At 42.8% G+C, this 22,268-nt stretch overlaps 1 protein-coding gene across 1 annotated transcript in view; it reads right to left on the minus strand.

Moving 5' to 3' along the window:
• The window catches only part of LOC147661127 (evC complex member EVC-like), a 354,890-nt gene that overhangs the window by 194,024 nt on the left and 138,598 nt on the right, over positions 1-22,268 (minus strand). The window contains exon 7 of the mRNA XM_086951302.1: positions 2,772-2,909. Within this exon, the coding sequence (XP_086807428.1) occupies positions 2,772-2,909 (138 nt within the window). The remainder of the gene's footprint in view (positions 1-2,771; positions 2,910-22,268) is intronic.

Here is a 22,268-nt window from a genome sequence, read left to right on the forward strand (position 1 = left end):
GATAGTTAGTTCCTCAATTCTCAGATGGTAAAATAATTATATAAAGCATTTGATTATTTATTACTGAGTTGTCATTTGCTTTGTTTTACAAAAGCACAATGTGGACAGTGGACCACTTTTAACACCCTACAAGCACCAATCCAACTGTTTCCAATATTTTCATTTGAATTGTCTTTCAGATCGTGTGCAATGTTCAGAATACCCCCTGTCCAGAGAGTATAACCCAACAACCTTGGGTAAACACAAGATTTACTACAAGTTCTGAAATGCACCACTTTAACCGTCAAAATTACACCATATATCAGTGAAGAAGTCTATGTTCGAAAGGAAATAGTCCAAATAAGAGAACGCTGAGTCCAAAATTGCAAGCAAGTGTTCAGGATTCTTTTAATTTTCAAATCGAAAAGCCAGCCAACGCGTTTCGTTCCTTCAAGAGGAACTTCTTCAGGGCAGTAATGATAGATGACGGGTGTAACGATTCTCTGAGCCGGGATCAAGGGTTAACCATAGATATCTGTATCCTGTGTCTGGATGTCGGTGAATATATAAGATCACCAGATGTCAATTTCAGAAAGGTAGTTGCCTTTTATCTTCCAAAGGGAATACACCTTATGAAAGCCTTCCTGCAGATTTTTCTATTTTCTCTATTGTTTCTTTATTTTTCGTCAGTAGTCACAGTAAGCTGTGTAGTTTCTAGCTGGATTATAACCTTTAAATATTTTGGAGGTACCTGAATGTGACTACCTCGCCAGAGTCGATTAGGGATCTTCGAATTCGAACAAGTGACAGTGAATAAAACGAACCTCCAAAATATTTAAAGGTTATAATCCAGCTAGAAACTACACAGCTTACTGTGACTACTGACGAAAAATAAAAAATAAAGAAACAATAGAGACAATAGAAAAATCTGCAGGAAGGCTTTCATAAGGTGTATTCCCTTTGGAAGATAAAAGGCAACTACCTTTCTGAAATTGACATCTGGTGATCTTATATATTCACCGACATCCAGACACAGGATACAGATATCTATGGTTAACCCTTGATCCCGGCTCAGAGAATTGTTACACCCGTCATCTATCATTACTGCCCTGAAGAAGTTCCTCTTGAAGGAACGAAACGCGTTGGCTGGCTTTTCGATTTGAAAATTAAAAGAATCCTGAACACTTGCTTGCAATTTTGGACTCAGCGTTCTCTTATTTGGACTATTTCCTTTCGAACATAGACTTCTTCACTGATATATGGTGTAATTTTGACGGTTAAAGTGGTGCATTTCAGAACTTGTAGTAAATCTTGTCATTTGCTTTGGTCAGTGTTAGTTGGCTCTAGTTTATGGTAGTGACGAGGATGGGTTGTGGTTAGTTGCAGCTTGAAACAGCCCATGTTAGGAATCAGATGGTCTATAGCTTTTCACTCAAAGACAGAACTGCAATGTAGGCAAATTTCGGGACTGATAGATATTTTATGGATTGGTTAACAGAGATTGTTTTTTTAGCAACATGGACTACTAGTCTTTCTCAAGGTATTTTACTTTTTGTCAGATGTCAATACTATTAAAAACATGGAATTAGAAGAGACCATCTTAATTTTATTAAGCTATAGTTTATTTTTAGTTTTTACAGTTAAAAAAGGAGTTGTTACTTGAGGTTAAGTAGAAATTACAAGTTGTTTTAGCAGTTCATAAAAATACGTCCTCATATCATCTTAATCAATATCAAATCATTTTTATATTTAATATATTCATATAAAAACATGCTCAGCTTCCCCAAAAGTTCATAACTTGGGAAAAAAGGAGGCGTTTGGATGGTACACAGCAACATATGAAAATAGACGATCTAAAAGGATATCAAAATCAATCCTTACCAACGTGCATTGGGATTTTACAGAAATGTCTCTTCTTCACCTATGGCATTGTTCTCTCTTATTTTTCTTTAATGACATTCTTAAAAATATTGTTTATATTGTCTACATATGATTGATTTGATTTTTGGGTTTATACAATGCTCGGAGGCAGGTTGTGATAATTAAAATGTATGTTCCTTTCCTTCAACATATGTGGCAAGTCTGCTTAAAGATGGGCACATTGTTTAATAGTATATATATATATATATATATATATATATATACAACTTTTCTGATAGTTATGCATGGAGTACAGTAGTTCTGTCAGAGCACCAGTGGTGAAGTATACAGATTTTTGCCACTATCAGTGAAGTATCCAATCATTAGTGCCCTGTAAAATAGCTAGTTTGGCTGAGGGTGAGATTACCAGTTTATTGAAAGATTTGAAGTTTGTCCAGATGTCTGACCAATAATTCCTCAGTTCAGTGCAGGACCAAAACATGTGAAATAGATTGCATCATTTTGGGGCCGAACATCTCCAGCAGGTAACGCTAAGTAGATCTGCTTTCTTAAATTAACTGGAGACTAGTACCAATTCTGAAGTATTCTATAATGATTACACTTAAGTCTTTCTTCTCTCAAAGCTCTATTGTGAGAGGATAATGATATAGAGCAATTTATTTCCTCTTAGTTTAAGGATAGGAGTGAGTTGCACGGGGTGTGTAATTCAACCTCAACAGGTATTAAGTAAAGGTCAGTGAACAGGGTGTTATAAATGCCTCTTCCGCTAACCGTGGCATTTTGGGTAATCTACATCCATGATGAAAGATTAGGAGAACATTTTCTTTTTTGTTTTATCTTGAATAATGGTTGCATTACATATTATTAAAGAGAGAGAATTTGCTAACACAGATAAGGCACCATGTACATACTGTGAGTATCATGTAATCTGAATGCTCCTTCTCCTTTCTTGCAATGTCCTCCAGTGTCTGGTATGATGAATCATGAACAGCAGATATCTCTACACTGGCCAATCTCGAGTTAAACTGTGCTTCCAGCTCCTTAAAGTCCTGTAAAATAAGACACATTTTAAAACATTTTGAATGAGAAATGAAATTATAATGGCTAGTTTTATGTAGGAAAGTCCAGCACTGTGATTTATCATACCATATATGATGTTAAATGATATGGAGCTAAAATGGCATAGACCTTTTATGTCTCATTTGTAATCTCAATACACAGGTTAGAATATATATTTTTTTCAACTGCCACAATGGCGTAGCCAGTAACGGGTGCATTTGCGGGTTAATATCAAAAATATATTTTATTGGCGTAGTCAAAAAGCACTGGTAGACGTGTTTCGGCACAACGGCACAATGCCTTCTTCAATGAAAAACCCAGCCTGGACCCCCTTAAACCAGGTAACTACAGACAAGTTTCAATCTTCCCAGTCTTGGCAAAGCTGTGGAAAAACATGTTAATCAGCACCTCTAGGAGGTTCTGGAAACAAACCATGTCCTACATCCTACCCAGGTGGGTTTTCACCCAAAACATAGCACTGAAACTGCCATTCTGGCGGTAGTAGAGAAGTTAAAAATGCTGCTTGACCAAGGTTATAGAAAAGCCTGGGGGTATGGTTAGATAAATCTTTAGGCCTGGAGGTTCAATCTACTAAACGTTCTGCCTACTGCTACGGCATTCTCAGGATGCTCTACAAAATACTAGACTTGCTTCCTCCCCTCTTGAGGATGCTTGTAGTCCATACTGCTTGGATTATGGGAAACCATTGTATCTGGGTGCCACAAAAAAATGTGACTAAAAAACTGCGATGCCCATTGGGCTTTAGCCACTCTGCATTGGCTGTTCGTTGAACAGAGGGTCAAATTTAAAGCCCTATGCATTGCACATAGGGCGCTTCAACAAAATGATTCCCCCATCCACATCCCACTGCTATTCCCATACAGGCAGGCCAGAGCTATTTGATCTTTGGATGCCTTCTTGGTGGCGGTTGGACCCATTCGAAGAGCAAGAAGTGGGGGCGATCTTTCAGTTACAATGCAGCTAAACTATGTAACTCTCTTCACCTTACTCTGAGACTAACCAAGAATGAACGCAAATTCCATAAACTTCAAAGGTCATGTTTATTTAAAAATGTACTCCCCCTCTTAGCACAGCGGTTGGTCCTCTGTGTTGCGTTGCCAGTGCTACGACACCTATGGGTAGCCATGTGCTCTGCAAATGCATACAGAATAGAATAGAATTATAGCACAGTGACCTATGAACTGTCTTCAAAGAGCTGCACACAAACTGCACGGTGTTGGTTAGAACGTTATTTTTTTTCCCCTTAGCCTTTTACTAGACTTTGCTAAAAATGGTTTGTTTAGGCAAAAACCACATTCTTATTAGTTAAGCCAACCTCACCCACCACAGTATGTCTCAAATATACTGCTTAGAGGTAGTGATGACATTTGTCTCCTACCCCTTGTAATCTTTATTGTCTTATGTAACATTTCCTGTAGACTGATTTACACATACGATTCATTGTCTCTGTATAATGTGTGTGTGATATAAAGTGCTTTGACACCCTACACTGGTATGTGTAGGGGTATAAAACAAATGAAATGCATGCAAAAGAGGGGCTAAGAAGAGATGAGGGCCACTGATGTACGGTGGTAGTGAGGGAATATGTGGAGAGGGAGGTAATTGGGAAGTGGAGGGTCCCAAAAAAACGTTGTTGCACCGTGCACCACCACTGCTAAAGCTGACCCTGTGAAAGACATAACATGATGCGCTCAGTCTACTGGCTAATAGTAAAACATTGATTTCGAAGAATAGCTATATCACACTACCTACAGACTAGGCAAGACAAAATTTGAATCTCCACAGAGGTTGGGAGATGGAAGAACAAGCATTGGAAAACCCAATAGGTTTTGGCAATGCGAGCGCTATTGGCGTTGTCAATGACAATGTCTTATAGCAATGAGCTATGGAATACAGTGGATTTATGAGGCGTGTAGGGGAATTATGTAGGTTGGACTGGAATTGCTTGTTGTGGAATTGTGCAGTGTAAATATGTGGATAGTAATTATGTGGTATTGAGTGTACTGGAATTAAGTGGAGTGGCATTGTGTGTTGTGGAATGGCATGTAGTGGAGTGGAATTATGTGGTGTGGTTTTGAATATTGTGGTTTGATGTGGAATTCTGTTCTGTGGATTGATGTATGCGGTGTGTAGTGGAATTGTTTTGTGGAGTGGAAATATGTGGTTTATTCTGGAGTTATGTGGTGTGGAATGGAAATGTATAGAGCTGAATTGTGTGGTGTGGAACTGTGTGACATTGAGTGAAATTATGTAGACAGGAATTATGTGGCGTTGTGTGGAGCCTATTTATGTGGATTGTTGCCATGTGACAGAGTGGATTTTTGTAGGGTGTATTTATGTGGTATTGAGTAGAGTGTAATTATGTGGTATTGAAAACCATTTGAAAAGGCTACAAATTACATACAATTGACCATCTGTGAATCTTGTACGCTTGTTACTAGAATTCCTTGCTTTAGCGTTTTTTCATATTGTTTTGCAGAATAACGGGACCATTTGTAGAATGGTGTGCTGCACAGGAACGCCTGCCTTCTTCAATCTTTTGTGACATTTATTTATAAAGGGGGGGGACATGCTGAGCTGTACCGTAGAAACTGATGTAACGCCTTGTTATGAAAGGCGTGGGGGGTTCTTTGTAGTCGAGGGGAGGTTCAGGGCCACTTGCTGCCAGAGAACCCTCATGGCCAGTGTTGCGATTGTAAGCTCGGCTTTGCAGGGAATGCTGGACAACAATTATGGCCTGCTTTTATTGATTGCATGCCCTCGCCTAAACCCGTGGCAAAATTGGCACAACAGGGAAGAGGTGCATGTTCAGATGGAGAGAAGAATGAAATGTGTTTCAGGGGCGGCAGTTTATGCAGTAGATTATTAAAAAAAAACTGGAACTGAGTCACCACAGTTGGATGACAATCAGACAAATAGGGAAAAATGGCTAACTGCAAGTTTAAACAAGACAACGGGAATGACTCATTTAGTTCAGTGCTCTGAAGCTACCAAAGCACTTTACAGGAGCCCAAACAAGTCCCAAAATTTCAGAGCATGTCAAGTTTCACCAAAAACAGGCGCAGGCCTTGGAAACCCTTAGAGCAGCCCGTCCATGGCAGGTGGTGGCTTGGATTAACTAGCTCACTGTCAACACTTGATACATCAAATAATCCAGCTGATTTCGATAGTCAAACTAAATAAATAAATAAGGCTCGTTTCAAGGGCCATCAGCCCATGTAATAGGCTGGCAGGCCAGTGCCTTCGCTGCCTGCTGATGGTAAATATATCCAGAGGGAATAGAATTCTTCAAATTCTTGCATAATAATTCTCTGTGTTGCAGTTAATGATTCCTGTCGAAACCCAACTCCAGGCTCCTGAGTTCAGATCCAGTGGCTAATCACTCCGAATCACACTTCTGTACACAGTAGGGAAACAGATAGCCGGTATGCCACTGACCGCGCCTTTTACAGATCCGCATAGGGCCAGTTACTGTGGAGATTGGGGCACTAAAAAGTGTGAAGAGCCCTTGCAGTCAGAGATTCAGGATAGGGGGAGATAATGTTGTGTTAGGCCAGAGATCCAGAGTATGTGGCTGGGAAGCCGGATCCGAGTCTCATCGTTGGTACAACATCCTGTGATCTTGTGGAAATCAACTCGTACTAAAACGAATGTGACCTTGTGCAAAGTAACTAGCGCTCATGTAAAGCACTCTAATACTACATTCAGGTGGTGTTCGCGCTATATAAAACTGCATCTAAGAAAAAAAAAAACAGGAGACAGAGAGAGTGATAAGGTTTATAAAATACTCGAAGAGGGTATTTCTTTAACTAGTGAAATCTATGATTTTAATACGATGCATTATGGCACGGCACGGAGAGTTACTTGTTCAAAGTTACAGTTTTAAATATTTTTTTTTAAGTGCAAAGAGCCCCTGCAGTTGGAAATTCAGGACAGGTATCGACACAGCATCCTGGGATCTTAGGCAAATCATTTAATGTCCCTGTTCCTACAAAAACAAAAGTGTCTAAATGAACGTGCCTTTGTGTAAATGAACTGGCGCTAACATAAAGAGCTCTAATGATGCATTCCGTTGGTGTTTGTGCTATATAAAACTGCAATAAAGAACAAAAAAGAGACAGAGCACGTGAACTGAAAACACAAGCACTGCGTGGAGTGCTCCAAGACAAAGAAAAAAGTAGTTCCCAAAATGGGAGCCAGTGGATGTTCACAAACACTTGGTCCTTGCTATGGGGGATGGCCAGACACGGGAGAGGCGTGCACATTCATGCCATGGACAAATGGGGACAAAGGATTTGAGAACAACGATGGAGCAACCAAATGGAAAGTCAATGGGAGGGCTGAATCCCAAAGGTGGAAGACTACGCATCTCTTCGAGACAGCACATCCACTGTCTGGCCGAGACCTAAAAAGGGTGGCACTGAGCCTGCACAACACGCCTTGTCTCTAGTAAGCACAAGTGCCTGTAGTTCCTTGCTGAGAGGGGAACCGAGGTCACACTGACAAGCATTTCTCACACAGTCCCTGTTAGTGTGGGGCCAGCTCTCAGTTAGTGAGCAGGGAGCCCATCTAGGTTGGGAACAGCAGGAGTGTACAGATGGCAGGTCACTAGGTAATTTTTTTAGTCCAAGCCTTGCCAGCACATGCGCTGCTCTGCGAGGCATGCTGTATTCAGGTATGGACATGAAGCTCCCGCCCACTCTCCGCCCATATTTATCATTGGCTTGTGTCATTGTTCTTTGTAAACTGTGGCTTTTCATTGGTCAATAGGCTTATTAGTATCTCCTTAATACCGCCTATTCTCATTTTGTAACCTCCCATCAGTACACCCCTTGTTACATGTGTTGTTGCTCGGTAGACTTTAATTACGGTGTCCGAGCACTATTTGATTAAAGGACATGCTCTCCACCATTGCTTTTTTTCCCTAGCATGGCACGCCAGGTTAATACAGTGGTTGCCATGCCTTTTGTTTGTTGTTTGCGCCGGCCCAAACGCAGTGCATGTATTTTTGTTGTTTTGCAACCCACTGCACATTTGGGATGGGACCTATCAGGACATTTTGGCACCACAAATTGCATTCGTATTTGTAAACCAGTTGATTTGCACATTGCACATTACCAGTTTGCAAATGGAAATGAAAGCTCAGGCCCAATCAAAATACTTACTCCGAGACTCTGTGCACATACACATTTAGGAAGCCTACAAAACAACATTAACTACAGCTAATTTACCAATTTGGTTATCATTTACTTTTGTTTATTGTTCATGATTTGTAGTTCAAACTGTAAATCTGCAACTTCCTAAATTTGTATGTGCAACAGAGTCGAGAGTAAGTATTTTGATTGGGCCTGAGTTATCGTTTCCATTTGCAAACTGGTAATGTGCTCTGTGCAAACCAACTGGTTTGCAAACACGAATGCAATTTGCAATACCAAAATATCCTAATAGGTCCAATCCCAAATGTTCATAACAGCTGAGGATGAAAGGTCCAAAGATTCCAGAACTATATCTGTTTTCATGGAAGTTTTTATGAAGACGGAGGAAACATACTCAAAAACTCTGGACCTTTTGGAGTTTTGAAATTGAACAGTTTTTAGAAAAAGGAGAGTATGTTTTCCAGGTTTATATACGTATTGTTTTAAGGTTGAGTCCTGTAATCATTGATTCAGATTTCCACTCAAGAAATAGGGTCGGTCCAGTTTTAGAAAAAATAGAATTTTATTGATGCAGTATTGAACACTGACAGCCGACACGTGTTTCGCCCTCTGTGGCGAATTACACCAGGGCTTTCTCAAGGCTAAATTAAATTTCTTTTTGACATTCTGTTAAATTCTCTAGTATACATCATTGTGGATATATAACACAATAGAAAAAATAGAATTTTATTGATGCAGTATTGAACATTGACAGCCGACACGTGTTTCGCCCTCTGTGGCGAATTACACCAGGGCTTTCTCAAGGCTAAATTCAATTTTTTTTGGACATTCTGTTAAATTCTCTAGTATACATCATTGTGGATATATAACACAATAGATTCCTTGAATATTTCAATTTGGAGTTAAATCTCCCGCAAGAGCGTCGCGTGTCCACGAAAATGCCGTGCGCGGCAAATAAGTCCGGTAACAGTGATTACGGGACTTCTTTGCCGCGCGCGGCATTTTCGTGGACACGCGACGCTCTTGCGGGAGATTTAACTCCAAATTGAAATATTCAAGATATCTATTGTGGTATATATCCACAATGATGTATACTAGAGAATTTAACAGAATGTCAAAAAGAAATTGAATTTAGCCTTGAGAAAGCCCTGGCGCAATTCGCCACAGAGGGCGAAACACGTGTCGGCTGTCAATGTTCAATTCTGCCTCAATAAAATTCTATTTTTTCTAAAACTGGACCGACCCTATTTCTTGAGTGGAAATCTGAATCAATGATTACAGGACTCAACCTTAAAACAATACATATATAAACCTGGAAAACATACTCTCCTTTTTCTAAAAACCAATCCCAAATGTGCAGTGGGCTGCAAAAAGCATATATAATAAGAATTAAGTAGGCAGGCTGAAAACTGCAACCCACCGTGATTTAGTACAAATACAGGAAAGGAGGCCTGTGAAGTGCAGCAGACCTTCGTGGCATTTGCTTATCCAATAGAGGGACAGGCCCACCTTGGTGGGGGCATGCAGTTGTCCATCGGAGGCCACCAGCACGATTCCTAAAGGGTAAACTATCCCAGCCGAACAGCTGCCAATTTGTGCATTACCACCCCAGCTTGAAAAAAGAAATTAAAGAGGCAATAAAGTGGATGGGTTAAAATAAATTACCACAAAATAAATAACAAGCATTTACAATGCAATGGTCTTTGCATTGTTAAAGTTAGAGCTATTGGCATTGCCCATGACATTATTTTTATTTATGTTTTTGTTTTTAAAACATATAAATAAATGGCATTATCATATACAATGCCAATAGCTTAATCTCTCGCAAATGCGAGACCTATTGCATTTGCACCCACACACAGAGCCAGACACACAAAGCCACCCACACACACATACAGAGCCACCCACAGAGTCATTCACATAGAGCCACCCACACAGAGCCACCTACACACACACAGAGCCACCCTCACACAGACCCACCTACACACACACAGAGCCACCCTCACACAGACCCCCCTACAAAAAAGCTACCCATATACAGCCACACACACAGAGCCCAACACACACATAGCCAGAGCCACACACACACACAGACAGAGCCACACACACACACACAGACAGAGCCACACACACACCCAGACAGAGCAACACACACACAGAAAGAGCCACACACACACACACACATACACGCAGACAGAGCCACACACACACACACACACACAGAGCCACACAGACAGAGCCACACACATACACAGAGCCACCCTCACACAGACCCCCCTACAAAAAAGCCACACACACACACACACACACACACACACAGAAAGAGCCACACACACACACACACAGACAGGGCCACACACACACAGACAGGGCCACACACACACAGACAGAGCCACACACACACACACATACTCACACACACACACACACACACACAGACAGGGCCATACCCACAAATACAGACAAAGCCACACACACAGACAGAGCCACACACACAGACAGAGCCACACACACAGAGCCACACACACACAGAGCCACACACACATACAGAGCCACACAGACAGAGCCACACACAGACAGAGCCACACACACACACACACACAGACAGAGTCACACACACACACAGACAGAACCACACAGACAGAACCACTCAGACAGAGCCCCACACACACAGAGCCACACCCACACAGACAGAGCCACACCCACACAGACAGAGCCACACACACACACAGAGCCACACACACAGACAGAGCCAAACACACAGGCAGAGCCACACACACAGACAGAGCCACACACACACACATACAGAGCCACACACGCACACAGAGCCACACACACATGCACTATACAGGATGCATAGCTCCTACTACCACAAATTTATAGTTCAGTACCACTATGGGAGTAGCTGGCTGTGCACATTTCTACAATTTCAGAGACAGGACGAAGACAATACTTGGGTACTTCGGAAAGCCACCTCCCCCAATAAAATAGTTTGAGGGGCGCAAGTTCAATGAAGCCCCTTCCTCACAGGCGGGATATCCGGTACTTGGGGGGCAACCACCACCACCTCAGACCTAAAAAGACGTGGTGTTGCAGAAGTGATCTTACTACACCTGCAAAACGTATTTATGTAGCAGTGGGATCAGTGGAGATGCTCTACAGATATTTAAGCCAAGGACTCCCGGAAATACTGGATGGGGAATTTTGGAACAAAGTACTTCACCAAGTATACATAGTCCTGGGGAAAAAACACCTCAGAAGAACTGTCCTCAGCCTTGGGGCAAGGAAACTACCACTGGCGCAGATTGTAAAAGGCGAACACTGCGTGCTCACTTCCGCTTGGGAAGTTTGTTTGGGACGCCGCACTCTCGCACCACATGGCGTCACAGCACAATGGAAACAAGCGCCCTTGTAAACAAGGTATCCGCGACTGTGTCTCTAACCTCTACCTCCTCATTAATGTCCACCCACAGCCCCGCAGCCCATACCTGCAGGGTACCCTGGACACGGCCAGAGACCGGACACTACCGCTGCTGCAGCTGCCACGAGCCCCGGCTCCATCTTGAACAATCCCAATGTCACACACTTGGGACACTGCACCCACGGTTATTTATCGACCCTGGGCCAGCCCCCGGCCCGGCAGCCAGTGAGACCCATGGGCAGCCCCTCTGGCAGCAAGAGAGAGGAAGAGCCGCAGAGCCCGGGAGTTTTGATAAGGATCGCTGCTGGGAACACGAAGGAAGATCTGGAACCTGGAATCAGCGAGGGTGGGGTTGGTCGACTGCAGTGGGGTCAGGCAAGAGCACGGAAGAGAGCCACCAGACCAAAACATTCTGCGAAATGTAGTCCTGCTGTCTATATAGACCTGCTGCGGCCTAAGATTTATGGGAACTTCAGTCCTTCTGTAGCGTAAGGTGCTACTTCCAACAACACTCTCCGAAGAGTAGCACAGAGTCGGCGCACGTGCAACTTAGTGGCGAAATGCAAACTGTTGCACCTTTCCTTAACAAGCTTCCTTTGTTGAGTGACAACTGCACACATCCACCAAGAGCTTGCCATGAGACAGCCTTTTGTCTCTAAGCCCCGTCCGTTTTAGATTGGGGGGCGTGTTTTTTGTTGAATGACGGATGATGTCACGGATAGAAAAGACAGCAAAAAACACGCTCCTCAATCCGAAACGGACGGGTATGAGAGTGACAGGCAGAGCTCTTCTCCAATGGCTGGACACCGTTTAGGAAGCCAGCCAATGGAGAAGAGCTGGCTCGTTTACCTCCCTACTCTAAGACATAATTTCTCGCCCAGCGAGACTGCGCAAGCGCAGCCTACTCAGGGCGAGACCTAAAAATGGAAAAAAAACTAAGATCTCTACAAAAACGAGGAAACTAATCAAGATATCAACAGTTTCTCCAGTTCATCTGCTGTTGGAAAAAAATGAAAATAAATCTGAACAAATAAGAAACAAGCATTCACATACACCAAGCATTGTCCATGAATTAAACTACCACTACAATTTCCCTATTCTGAATTGCATACACGCACACCCAGAATCATAATTTACATAGCTTTTTTACCACCGTTTGAAGATGAGATGTAAAGGTTGAAAATACTTTAGATGTATGACATTTTCATCACTCTGAGTAGATGGCTCTAAATGTCAGATAGTTCTCATAACTGACTAAGTTTATTCACAGAATATTCACTCTTCTCATTTCCAAATATAATTCAATTTGAATGATTCAAAGGTAATTTATAGATCACTTGATTATACCCATGCTTCAAGCCGAAATCTCTGGGGAAGCACGTTATGAAGTCAAATGAGAAAAACTCCACATATAAATGTACTGATTACATGAATTAAATCCTAGTCGCCTAAAAGCAATACCTTATGCAGGCCATTATACTACAGGTCTTACTAATAAAATGTTGGTCTGTAGCACATTTTTTTTTTTTTTGTTTGTTACATGAGCCATCATTGTAGATTTTGAGCTATCAAGCGGACTTTGTATTTTCAAATGATAGTAGGTCTGTAATATTTTTAGCCTATTCTGTCACTAGTCCGGAGCAAATAAGAATAAATGTGATATTTCTTAAATATAAATATATTTTGACCATAAACATTGCACTAAGAATATGTTGCCAGGGCAATGTAGTGCCTTAATATTTTCACAAAGGGCTCACACATGCTGAAGCACCTTCCAGGCTGCACGCAATCCTCACTTAAAACATACATATGTTTAAGAGCCAAAGGGTGTGTGGTGGAATCTCTACTGAATATCACCTGCCTTAATTTTTGCTCTCAATGCCTCCACTGGATAGATTTGATGTTTTTTATTGAAACCTTTTTCTTAGTATTTTTCTCATATTACATTTCTCTGCTGCTTTCAGTTTAAGTTTAAGCAATTACTGAATATTTTTCATTGTAATTGAAAAACACATCACTCTATTAACCTCTGTCCTTACTTCATACTAACTCTATAGAGATTTTCTCTTTCAATACCACTTTATTTTTTAATATTGTGGAAATATTACCTCTTGATAGGAGATAGAATTCCTAATTAAATGGAATTTGAGTGTGTGATGGCAAGTGGTCAGACAAGTCCAGATTCACAAAGTTAACTTAAGGCGTTTTTGTAAGTTTACTACTTTTCAGTATTGACAAACTATGTACTGAGTTTTACGATCCCACAATTCCTATACTTATCTGTGAGGAGATCTCCATCTTGATTGCATTTCTCAGAGTTCAGTGCACACACATAAGTAAAGGAAGTGCAAAGTTATTACATTTTTGCACATAGTTTGTGAATCCCTAAAACTATTAAACTTATACAGAAGTGTATGATTACCAAAGTAAATTAGGTCCTGATGCAGCACGATTTATAAAAATCATTATACACAACATATTTGCGAACTATCGGCCACATGCATCATTGTTGGTATTTGCGATTCCTAAATTGCGAAAATTAAGGAATCGCAATTTAGAAATCGCAAATACCTATGCATTAAAAATTAGCATTTTTATTTGCGATTCGGTATTTTTCCTTAATTGCGAATCACAATTTGCGAATCGGATTAAGGAAAACCCTTCCCATTGATTCCTATGGGCCAAAAGGCCCATAGGAATGAATGGGAAGGCATTCACATTTTGCGAATTTCAAATTGCGATTCGCAAAATGTGAATGCAATTTCAAGGGTGCAGGGGGGTGGTCCAAAGAACCCCTCCCTGCACCCCTGAAATGTAACTTCAAATGCAATTTACACACACACATGCCCAAAGGGCATGTGTGTGTGTAAATTAATACTTTCAAAAATGCAATTTGTGCATATTTGAAAGTTTTCGGTAAATTAGCATGAAGTTCACCTTCATGCTATTTTATCACTTGCAAATTGCAAATTCGCAATTAAAAAATGATCATGCATTGCATTTAAGAAATCTGAAATTGCGATTTCTTAAATGCAATCGCAATTTTAGAAATCGCAACATGGTTGTGATTCCTAATATTGCAAAATGCATGATGCATTCCAAATTAGTCAATTGCATTCGCAAACGGCGAAAATTGCGATTCGCACCGTTTGCGAATGCAATTGACTTTAATGCATGTGGGTGTAAGAGACGAAAAGCTGAAAGTATGTTTTGCACACATTAGACAGTAACACATGAAAGAGAGACAAGTCTGATGGAAGTAGTGTAAAAGGGTGCTTTAAAAAGTGCAGATGGAGAAAACATATATACAAGCATATAAACTAGTTGTACCATTGAATTTCTAATGCATATGTTGCTTTTTTACGTATATAATGATGGTTTTAAAAAAAAAAATATGTTGAGTAAAGTGGCTTAGCGGCATATGTATGAAAGTCGGGTTTTGCGATGCTCTTAGAGAATCGCTATTTGAGAATCGCAAAACGAGATGCATGAAGGATTTGCAAAAAAGATTTGCGAATCCTACATATTCCTTAATAGAGAATCACAAAGTGCCATTCGCAATTAAGGCAACCCTCCCCATTAATTTTTTTTTGTTTAAATATCTTTATTGGTATTTTCTGATTTTATCATAACTGGCATCACATTTGCATACAGCATTTCCAGATGTCCACTGCAAAAATATGAAACACTTGCGACAAACAATAAAATATGCTACAACAGTGTTAAGGCGATGCTAATACACTATTCCTGCTGACAGGTACATACATTGTGTGGGACATGTGTGGAGAGGTCTCAGTGTGCTATTGCTCGCATGTGTTGCTACATCATAGTCTATGAATCATAAACAAGGTCATACACAGCATGATCAGGACATATCCAACCCGGGCCGGTACCGCAATACCCGATATATATGAAATCCTAGCACAAAAAGTTAGCCTGCCGTTCGGATTTGAACATCATTATAAATAGAATAACATATATTGACAATGTGAGATAGGAAGTCACTTGTGGATACCAATAAGACCTGTTTTTAAAAATATAATGAAAACTAAAACTTACAATACAACAACCCGCCATCCATTAGATATAAATTGGGTCGCTGTTTCATATCTGAGCATGAGGATATTTTGTCTATACACTATTACCTAGTGGCTCACCTAGTCGGGGGAGTAAATTAAGGCGCATACCTACAAATAACTATAAAAACACCAGTGGGCACCTCCATTCCCGGAAATGTGTAGGGTCCTGATGAGCGCTAGTAATGTACCAGGGATCTTATGGATATGTAATTGTCTATGCGTCGGAGTGCAACAGTTTCGCGTAATCATGCGGCCAGATACTATTGTGTCTGTTGCTGGTCAGCGGACTGTGCATCCTAATCTTCCACTGCGTCACTACATTGAAGGGCAGTTAGTATAGTGTCCCAACCCTGCGCTATAGGATATTTGTTAAGCCCTGCAGTCTCCTCCCTGTGCAGTGCCATGCTCCCCGCCTGCTCCCATATTACAAGTGAATTTTCCAGCCGGCCACCTCTGGTGGATCCGCATGTTTCCATTTTATTGTTATGAGTCTTTTCTCAGTGATTAAACCCAGATGCTGGAATCTCGAGGTGACCTTATTGTTTTTTAATCTGGCATAAAGTCCTAGAAGGCAAATCTCCCATGACAGCGGTAAGAGTGTGTTCGTGCATGAGGCTAGTGTTGTGACTACTTCCTGCCAATAATGTTGAAGGGATGCTCAGGTTCAGAGCATGTGGAGTAGGTCCGCATCTAGCTTCTGGCAGCACGGGCATGTAGAGGTGTCAATATGGAAATATCTAGCTATCTTATCAGGTGAGAGATAGGCCCTCTGTTTGATAAATATTTGTATGAGTTTGAATCTCGGTTTCCTCGGTAGGTGTCTGGAGCCTGCCAGCACAGCTGCCGGCACAGCCCCCCCAACCCCCTCCTACAATACCACATGCCAATATATTAAAACAAATCTAAAAACTTGGTCTATTGTGCTTGTATGATTGCGGAACCCTGCTTGGAGAGGTGCCAATTTTTTTCCTCCTTAATCCACCCTTGGATTCTCTGCAAAACAAGCCTTGCTATCACCTTCTGAATACAGTCTATTAAACCTATAGGTCTATAATTTCCTGGATCCGAGCGCTCCCCCTTTTTAAAGATCGGAATGATCTTGGCGCCTTTCCAGGTAGTCGGTATGGGTGAGCCTTTGGCAATGCCATTTGCAAGGGTTTGACTGTATGGTGCCCAGACCTCCTTATCGTACATAAATAGGTCTGCTGGCACTTGGTCCATGCCTGGAGCTCTCCCTTCGGGATAACTTTCAATATTTTTCAACCTCAATCCTTTCAAAATGTAACGGGGTGATATCCTTGCAAGAGCGGACGAGCTCTGCGTCCATCTCGTTGTCAGTTTCCAAAGGGGCAAACTGCATCGCATAGTGAGAAACCCAGAGGTTGGGCGGGACATGGTTAATTGGTTCTCCCCTCTGGATCCCTCACCCCCATTTAACCATATCCCAGAAGGTCCCCATGGTACGTCCTTTGCTGGCACAACACAGATCCCTCCAGTACTCCTCATCCCAAGTTCGTTTGGCATCATATTGGACTTTTTTATATTGGGCACGGGCATTCTTTATTATATCCCTATCTTTTGTTTTAATTGCCTCTGCCAGGGCTTTATACGCATCCCTACATGGCTTCCCATACCACTGTTCTTCCCTTTTAACAGGCCTCTTCTGTTTGGTAGACACCTTTTTTATAAAAAATTCCCTTAATTGGTTAAAAAAATTTGTATGGATTGGAATGACATTTGCAACCACATCCTCCTGAGTAATATATTCTTGGAGGTCAATTGTTGCCTGTATTGTCAATTCCCTTATTGCCACAATATTTTCATCCCTCGCTAAACAATTTGCCCATTTAATTCTCCTTGTGTCATTAGAGAGGACAATGTCAACACCATCAGGGGTGACTCACAGTGACTAGATGGGATTGGCTGAAAGATTAAGAGCAGTGGATCATGATCACTTGCGACTCTCTCAACTACCCTCATATCCTTAATGTTGGGCCAATTCTCTTTGTTAGTGAGGATGTAATCGATACGGCTCTTACATATACCATTACTAAAAGTAAAGGCCCCTAATTTATCAGAGACTGTTCTCCCATTAGTCGCTCATAGCCCATGCTCTACACATAGAACTTTAAGCTGGAGCGCTGCCTCCGCCCACTTTTTGACAGGTGGTATCGACAACTGTGGAATATCCCATGGACGATCTTCTTCCATGGTAAGATCTATGTCGTTACTATCAAGGGGTTCAAAACAACAATTAAAATCTCCAGCTACTAAAATGTTACCTTTTCCATTATAGAGCACAAGAAGTGCTTCTAACTGTTCAATAGTATTTGAGGGTTACCCCCGGCATACCCCTTGAGTAAATATTAAAAATAAAAAGAGTCTTGGACTCAGGGCACTGAGTTTGTATAAGTAGGATTTCATTGCTATTAGTGTCCAGTTTCTTGACTATGTGTCTGCTATCCTGTCTAACCCAGGTTATTAAACCCCCCTTGAATCAGCTCTGCATACTGGGAGTCGCTGGTTTGGAGAAGGTGAGGTAACCTGGTCTATACTCTGGTGCAACTAACCAAGTTTCCTGAACTAATGCTAGGTCTTTATTGTCTAGAAAGGACAGCCAGTCTTGTGATGTTACCTTGCTTTTAAGGCCAGCCACATTCCATGAGACCAAAGATGTAACATCAGGAGCATTACCAATTTTTTGCTGGCCATAGTACCCGCTATCACCTACCCCTCTAATAGGAGATCTTTGCTCATTTTTTGAAAGATCTTGATGCAGGCTATTATTGACAGGTCTTCCCAAAGGTACACTTTTTACCATAATAAAGGGGTTTGCTTCAGGTAAGCTATGACCTGGGGATGATAACTCTCCATGTACTTGAACTGATCTTAATCCAGGAGGATTCTTATCTTGTTTACATGGCAGTCAATCATTAAGATCCAGCGTGCTTAAGGCCTCAAATCTATTCCACAAAGGGAGAAAATTATTGGCAAGACTTTCCTGGGATGAGTGGTCTCTTCCTCTAATAATTCCTGAGTGTGTGTGTGGTTGATAAAAATAACCCAAAGGTAGAATGTTGATGCAATCTGGGCGAATCCTAAAGGATCCTGCCTGCCTTAGAATATGCCTCACCATCCCTTGGGACCCGAAACTCAAAACTACGCAATCACCTTCCATATCCTTTCATGATTGTCCTACCCAGGCAACCATTCTCACCATTTTGAACTCTTTAAAGAGGTGATCCCCTAGCACAGTTTTAGTGTTTAAAAAATGAAGTGCCTTATTTTAAGAGAGGACCAATGCTCCTCTGTTCCATCTGTGATTTTTGGAACGTTCGCCAGAATAACCGAGTAGGGACATGCCTCCGGAGGCAGATGGAGAGACACTTCCTTTGGTGGACTAATACCCACTCCCTGTAGTCTCCCTACGGGACCCCAAGGTCCCAGCTTTGCTCCAGAAATATTACATAAAGGAGGAGCCACTATATTCGCCATAGGGACCACAGGGGGGCATCTCGGACCAATGGGGGGGATGCTGTGAAGATTGGTGGGCGGTTCGTCATTGGGTTGTGTCTTATTGTAAATCGGACGCTCTTTAAGTAAGTGCCTTTCTAAAACATTTAATCTATGGTCTAGTGACTCCAGTTTCACCATAACTGGGTCAATAAGTGCCCTAAGCTTTTCCTCCATTTGCCTTAGGAAGTCAGGATCGATACCTACATGGTTAGTACCTAGCCGAGGTCCCAAGGAAAACTTCCTCCCCGTGCCTTGGGTGTGTTATTTCCTGGATCCATAACTTTCTCTGTATGTGACCCCAACCCATGAGCAGAGTTTTTATTCCTTGCTAGTTTCGAGTTCTGGCAGCTACTTTTAGGAGCGCTATGTGCTTTCCTTTTACTGGGTAATTCTTTAGCTCTAGGGCCCATTAGAGCCCTTGATTGTCTTGTGCGTTTAGAGGGTGGCGAAGGAGAGGAACTAGATGAGGGGGAACACAGAGTATTACCTATTTGAATAGACTGCATAAGATCCTCTTGAGTTGAGGGTATTAACACATGCGTCATTAGTGGACATACTTGTTTCCCTCCTGTTGTCTCTATCACTAAGGCTGGATTTACAGTCAGGTTAAATGGATCAAGTGAGAGCCACCTCTCTGTAAGCTCTACCTCCTTGGTCACCTCTGATTCTATCAGTTGGAGATATGCATCTAAAGTCCCCACTTCCCATACCCCTGCCGTCCCATACGAGTCATTTTACTCATAGTACAAAAAATAAAATAAAGTTAAAAACTTGAACACTTCACCTCTTATTTGACAACCTCTAAAATGTACATCTGTTATATAATTATTCAAGAACTTTGTGAGTGCCAGAATAGGATGATATTCCCACACCAAGGGTACTACAATGATTATGGTATTAGCAACTTTCCAGATCACTTTGTTAGGCTTGAGTCCCAGTCCAAGTCCGTGTTGATAGTGTTAAGGGGGTGGCCCGGCCTGGCCTCCTCTGGCCCCGGATGGCCACAGATAGCCTGCCCTTTGCCTGGGCTTAGCCCGGCGCGGCCCGCGTGTGATCCCGCGACGCGGGGGCTCTGCTCTGCTTTTAGCGCCTCCGGGCGCGGGATGATCGCTGGCGGCTTCCTGCCGCGAAGGCTCTCGGGTGGTGTAGTCCCCCCCTCTCTGCGGCCACGCTAGTGTGGCAAGAAGCTGCGGCGGCGGGAGGGAGACCTACACAGGACCAGGAGCTGCGGCGGCGAGTGGCAGAACAACGCGGAGTCAAGGAGGGCGGTAATTAGAGCTGGTGAGTTTCCCCCAAGGTCAGCAGAGCAACCCGCTCCACCGGGGCTCTGCTCTGCTTTTAGCGTCTCCGGGCACGGGATGATCGATGGCGGCTTCCTGCCGTGAAGGCTCTCGGGTGGTGTAGTGCCCCCCTCTCTGCGGCCACGCTAGTGTGGCAAGAAGCTGCGGCGGCGGGAGGGAGACCTACACAGGACCAGGAGCTGCGGCGGCGAGTGGCAGAACAAAGCGGAGTCAAGGAGGGCGGTAATTAGAGCTGGTGAGTTTCCCCAAAGGTCAGCAGAGCAACCCCTAATCTCAAGTGCACAGGGACATCAATAGAATCTGGACAGGGGCTCACCTAGTGAGGTCCGGGTTGGGTGATCACCAACTTTGGCCATTATCACCGCATAACCCCTTTCGTTCACTGCCCTGCGTCCCACTTACCTCCATCGTCCCATCTGCTACGCGACGGTCGCCTCATCACGGACAGCTGACAACGGGGAGCCTGCACTGTCCGGAGTCCTTCGCTTCGAGTCCCCAGCAGTACGGTGACTCCTAGAAGCCCGGACCAAAGAGGCGGGGTCAGGCTCTTTCCGTTCTGGGTGCCCGCGCCAGGTCGGGCTGCGAGGAGACAACTGGAGATTGGTCAGACTCCCGTGGAGATGGACCTGGTCCGGGAGCTCTTCATCGGGTCCCCCGTGCCTGTTGACCGCAGGGGGCGACCAACGGAGCAGCGGGCTGGGAGCACACCTCGCACTGCACCGAGTCCTAGTTAGTAGCCCACGTGGTCTGGGTGCCTGCAATCCCACGGGGAGGTGTTTCAAGAGACGCAGCTCTCTGCAAGCCTCTGCTGTGGATAGGAGACAGCGCTGGCAGAATGGAGGCTGGCTTGATCTACTCTTAAAGGGACCGCGCAAGAGAAATTCGCCCAAGCTGTATTTACCCTCATCGCAGCTGTGCTCCACACTTTCGAAGCCTGATTTACCTCAATCGAAGGCACAAGACCGGTTTATTCCTACAAACGAGTAGATTTCTCTATCAACATTACACTTTAACTCACCACTCGATGGAGTGCCTGCGGCAAAGTCACAGTTAATTTATCACATTTGCCATATACTCTTTGGGTTCGTCTGAAGCCTGACGCCACGGGGTATTTCACCTTTTTTATTATTTCCAGCCCTTATTACCTATCAATGATTTCCAAAATGGAGGCTACCTATTAGCCTGGAGGGGAAGACCAAAATTACAGCTTACCCTTAAACCAAGACCCCCGATATGGGTGAAGGTCTTGTTATGGTGTTGGAGCACTAAAACTAGAAAAAGGACTACAAAAAGGACTAAAACTTGAAAAGGGGACTACAAAAAGGAATGCAACTAGAAAAAGGACTACAAAAAGATCTAAACCTAGAAAAAGGACTACAAAAAAGTCTAGTGATAGTGAACTAAAACTAGATAAAGGACTATAAAAAACAACAACTAGGAATAGAGGAGCAAACCTGGTTATACAAGATGGCCGGTGGAATGTTATGATGGCTAGATTTGACTTTTATTGACTTTTATTTACTGGGAACTTTATAGTATTCAATCTGCCCTCGTCAATGCTGTAGTAACTAGGTTGCCCTGTTCCCATGATGCACTGGGCCAGGGACAGACTGATTTGCATATAGCCAGGTTCTGAGCTGGGATGGGGCAGTGAGATAAATAACGGTGATGGATCAAGCCCTGATCTTTGGACTGGGTAAGAGTGGTCTGCTCAATTCAGACACTCTGTTCATCACCACCCCCTTTTGTAAATCGATTTTGGCCACTATAGGTGTGGCAGGGTATACTCAGACATGAGTCCCTTTCTCACTGCTCCATCAGGATTCAAGCAAGCCGGGCCGAAGACGGCTGAAAT

This window comes from Lissotriton vulgaris, unplaced genomic scaffold (assembly GCF_964263255.1).
Source record: "Lissotriton vulgaris unplaced genomic scaffold, aLisVul1.2 SCAFFOLD_1323, whole genome shotgun sequence".
NCBI lineage: Eukaryota > Metazoa > Chordata > Amphibia > Caudata > Salamandridae > Lissotriton > Lissotriton vulgaris.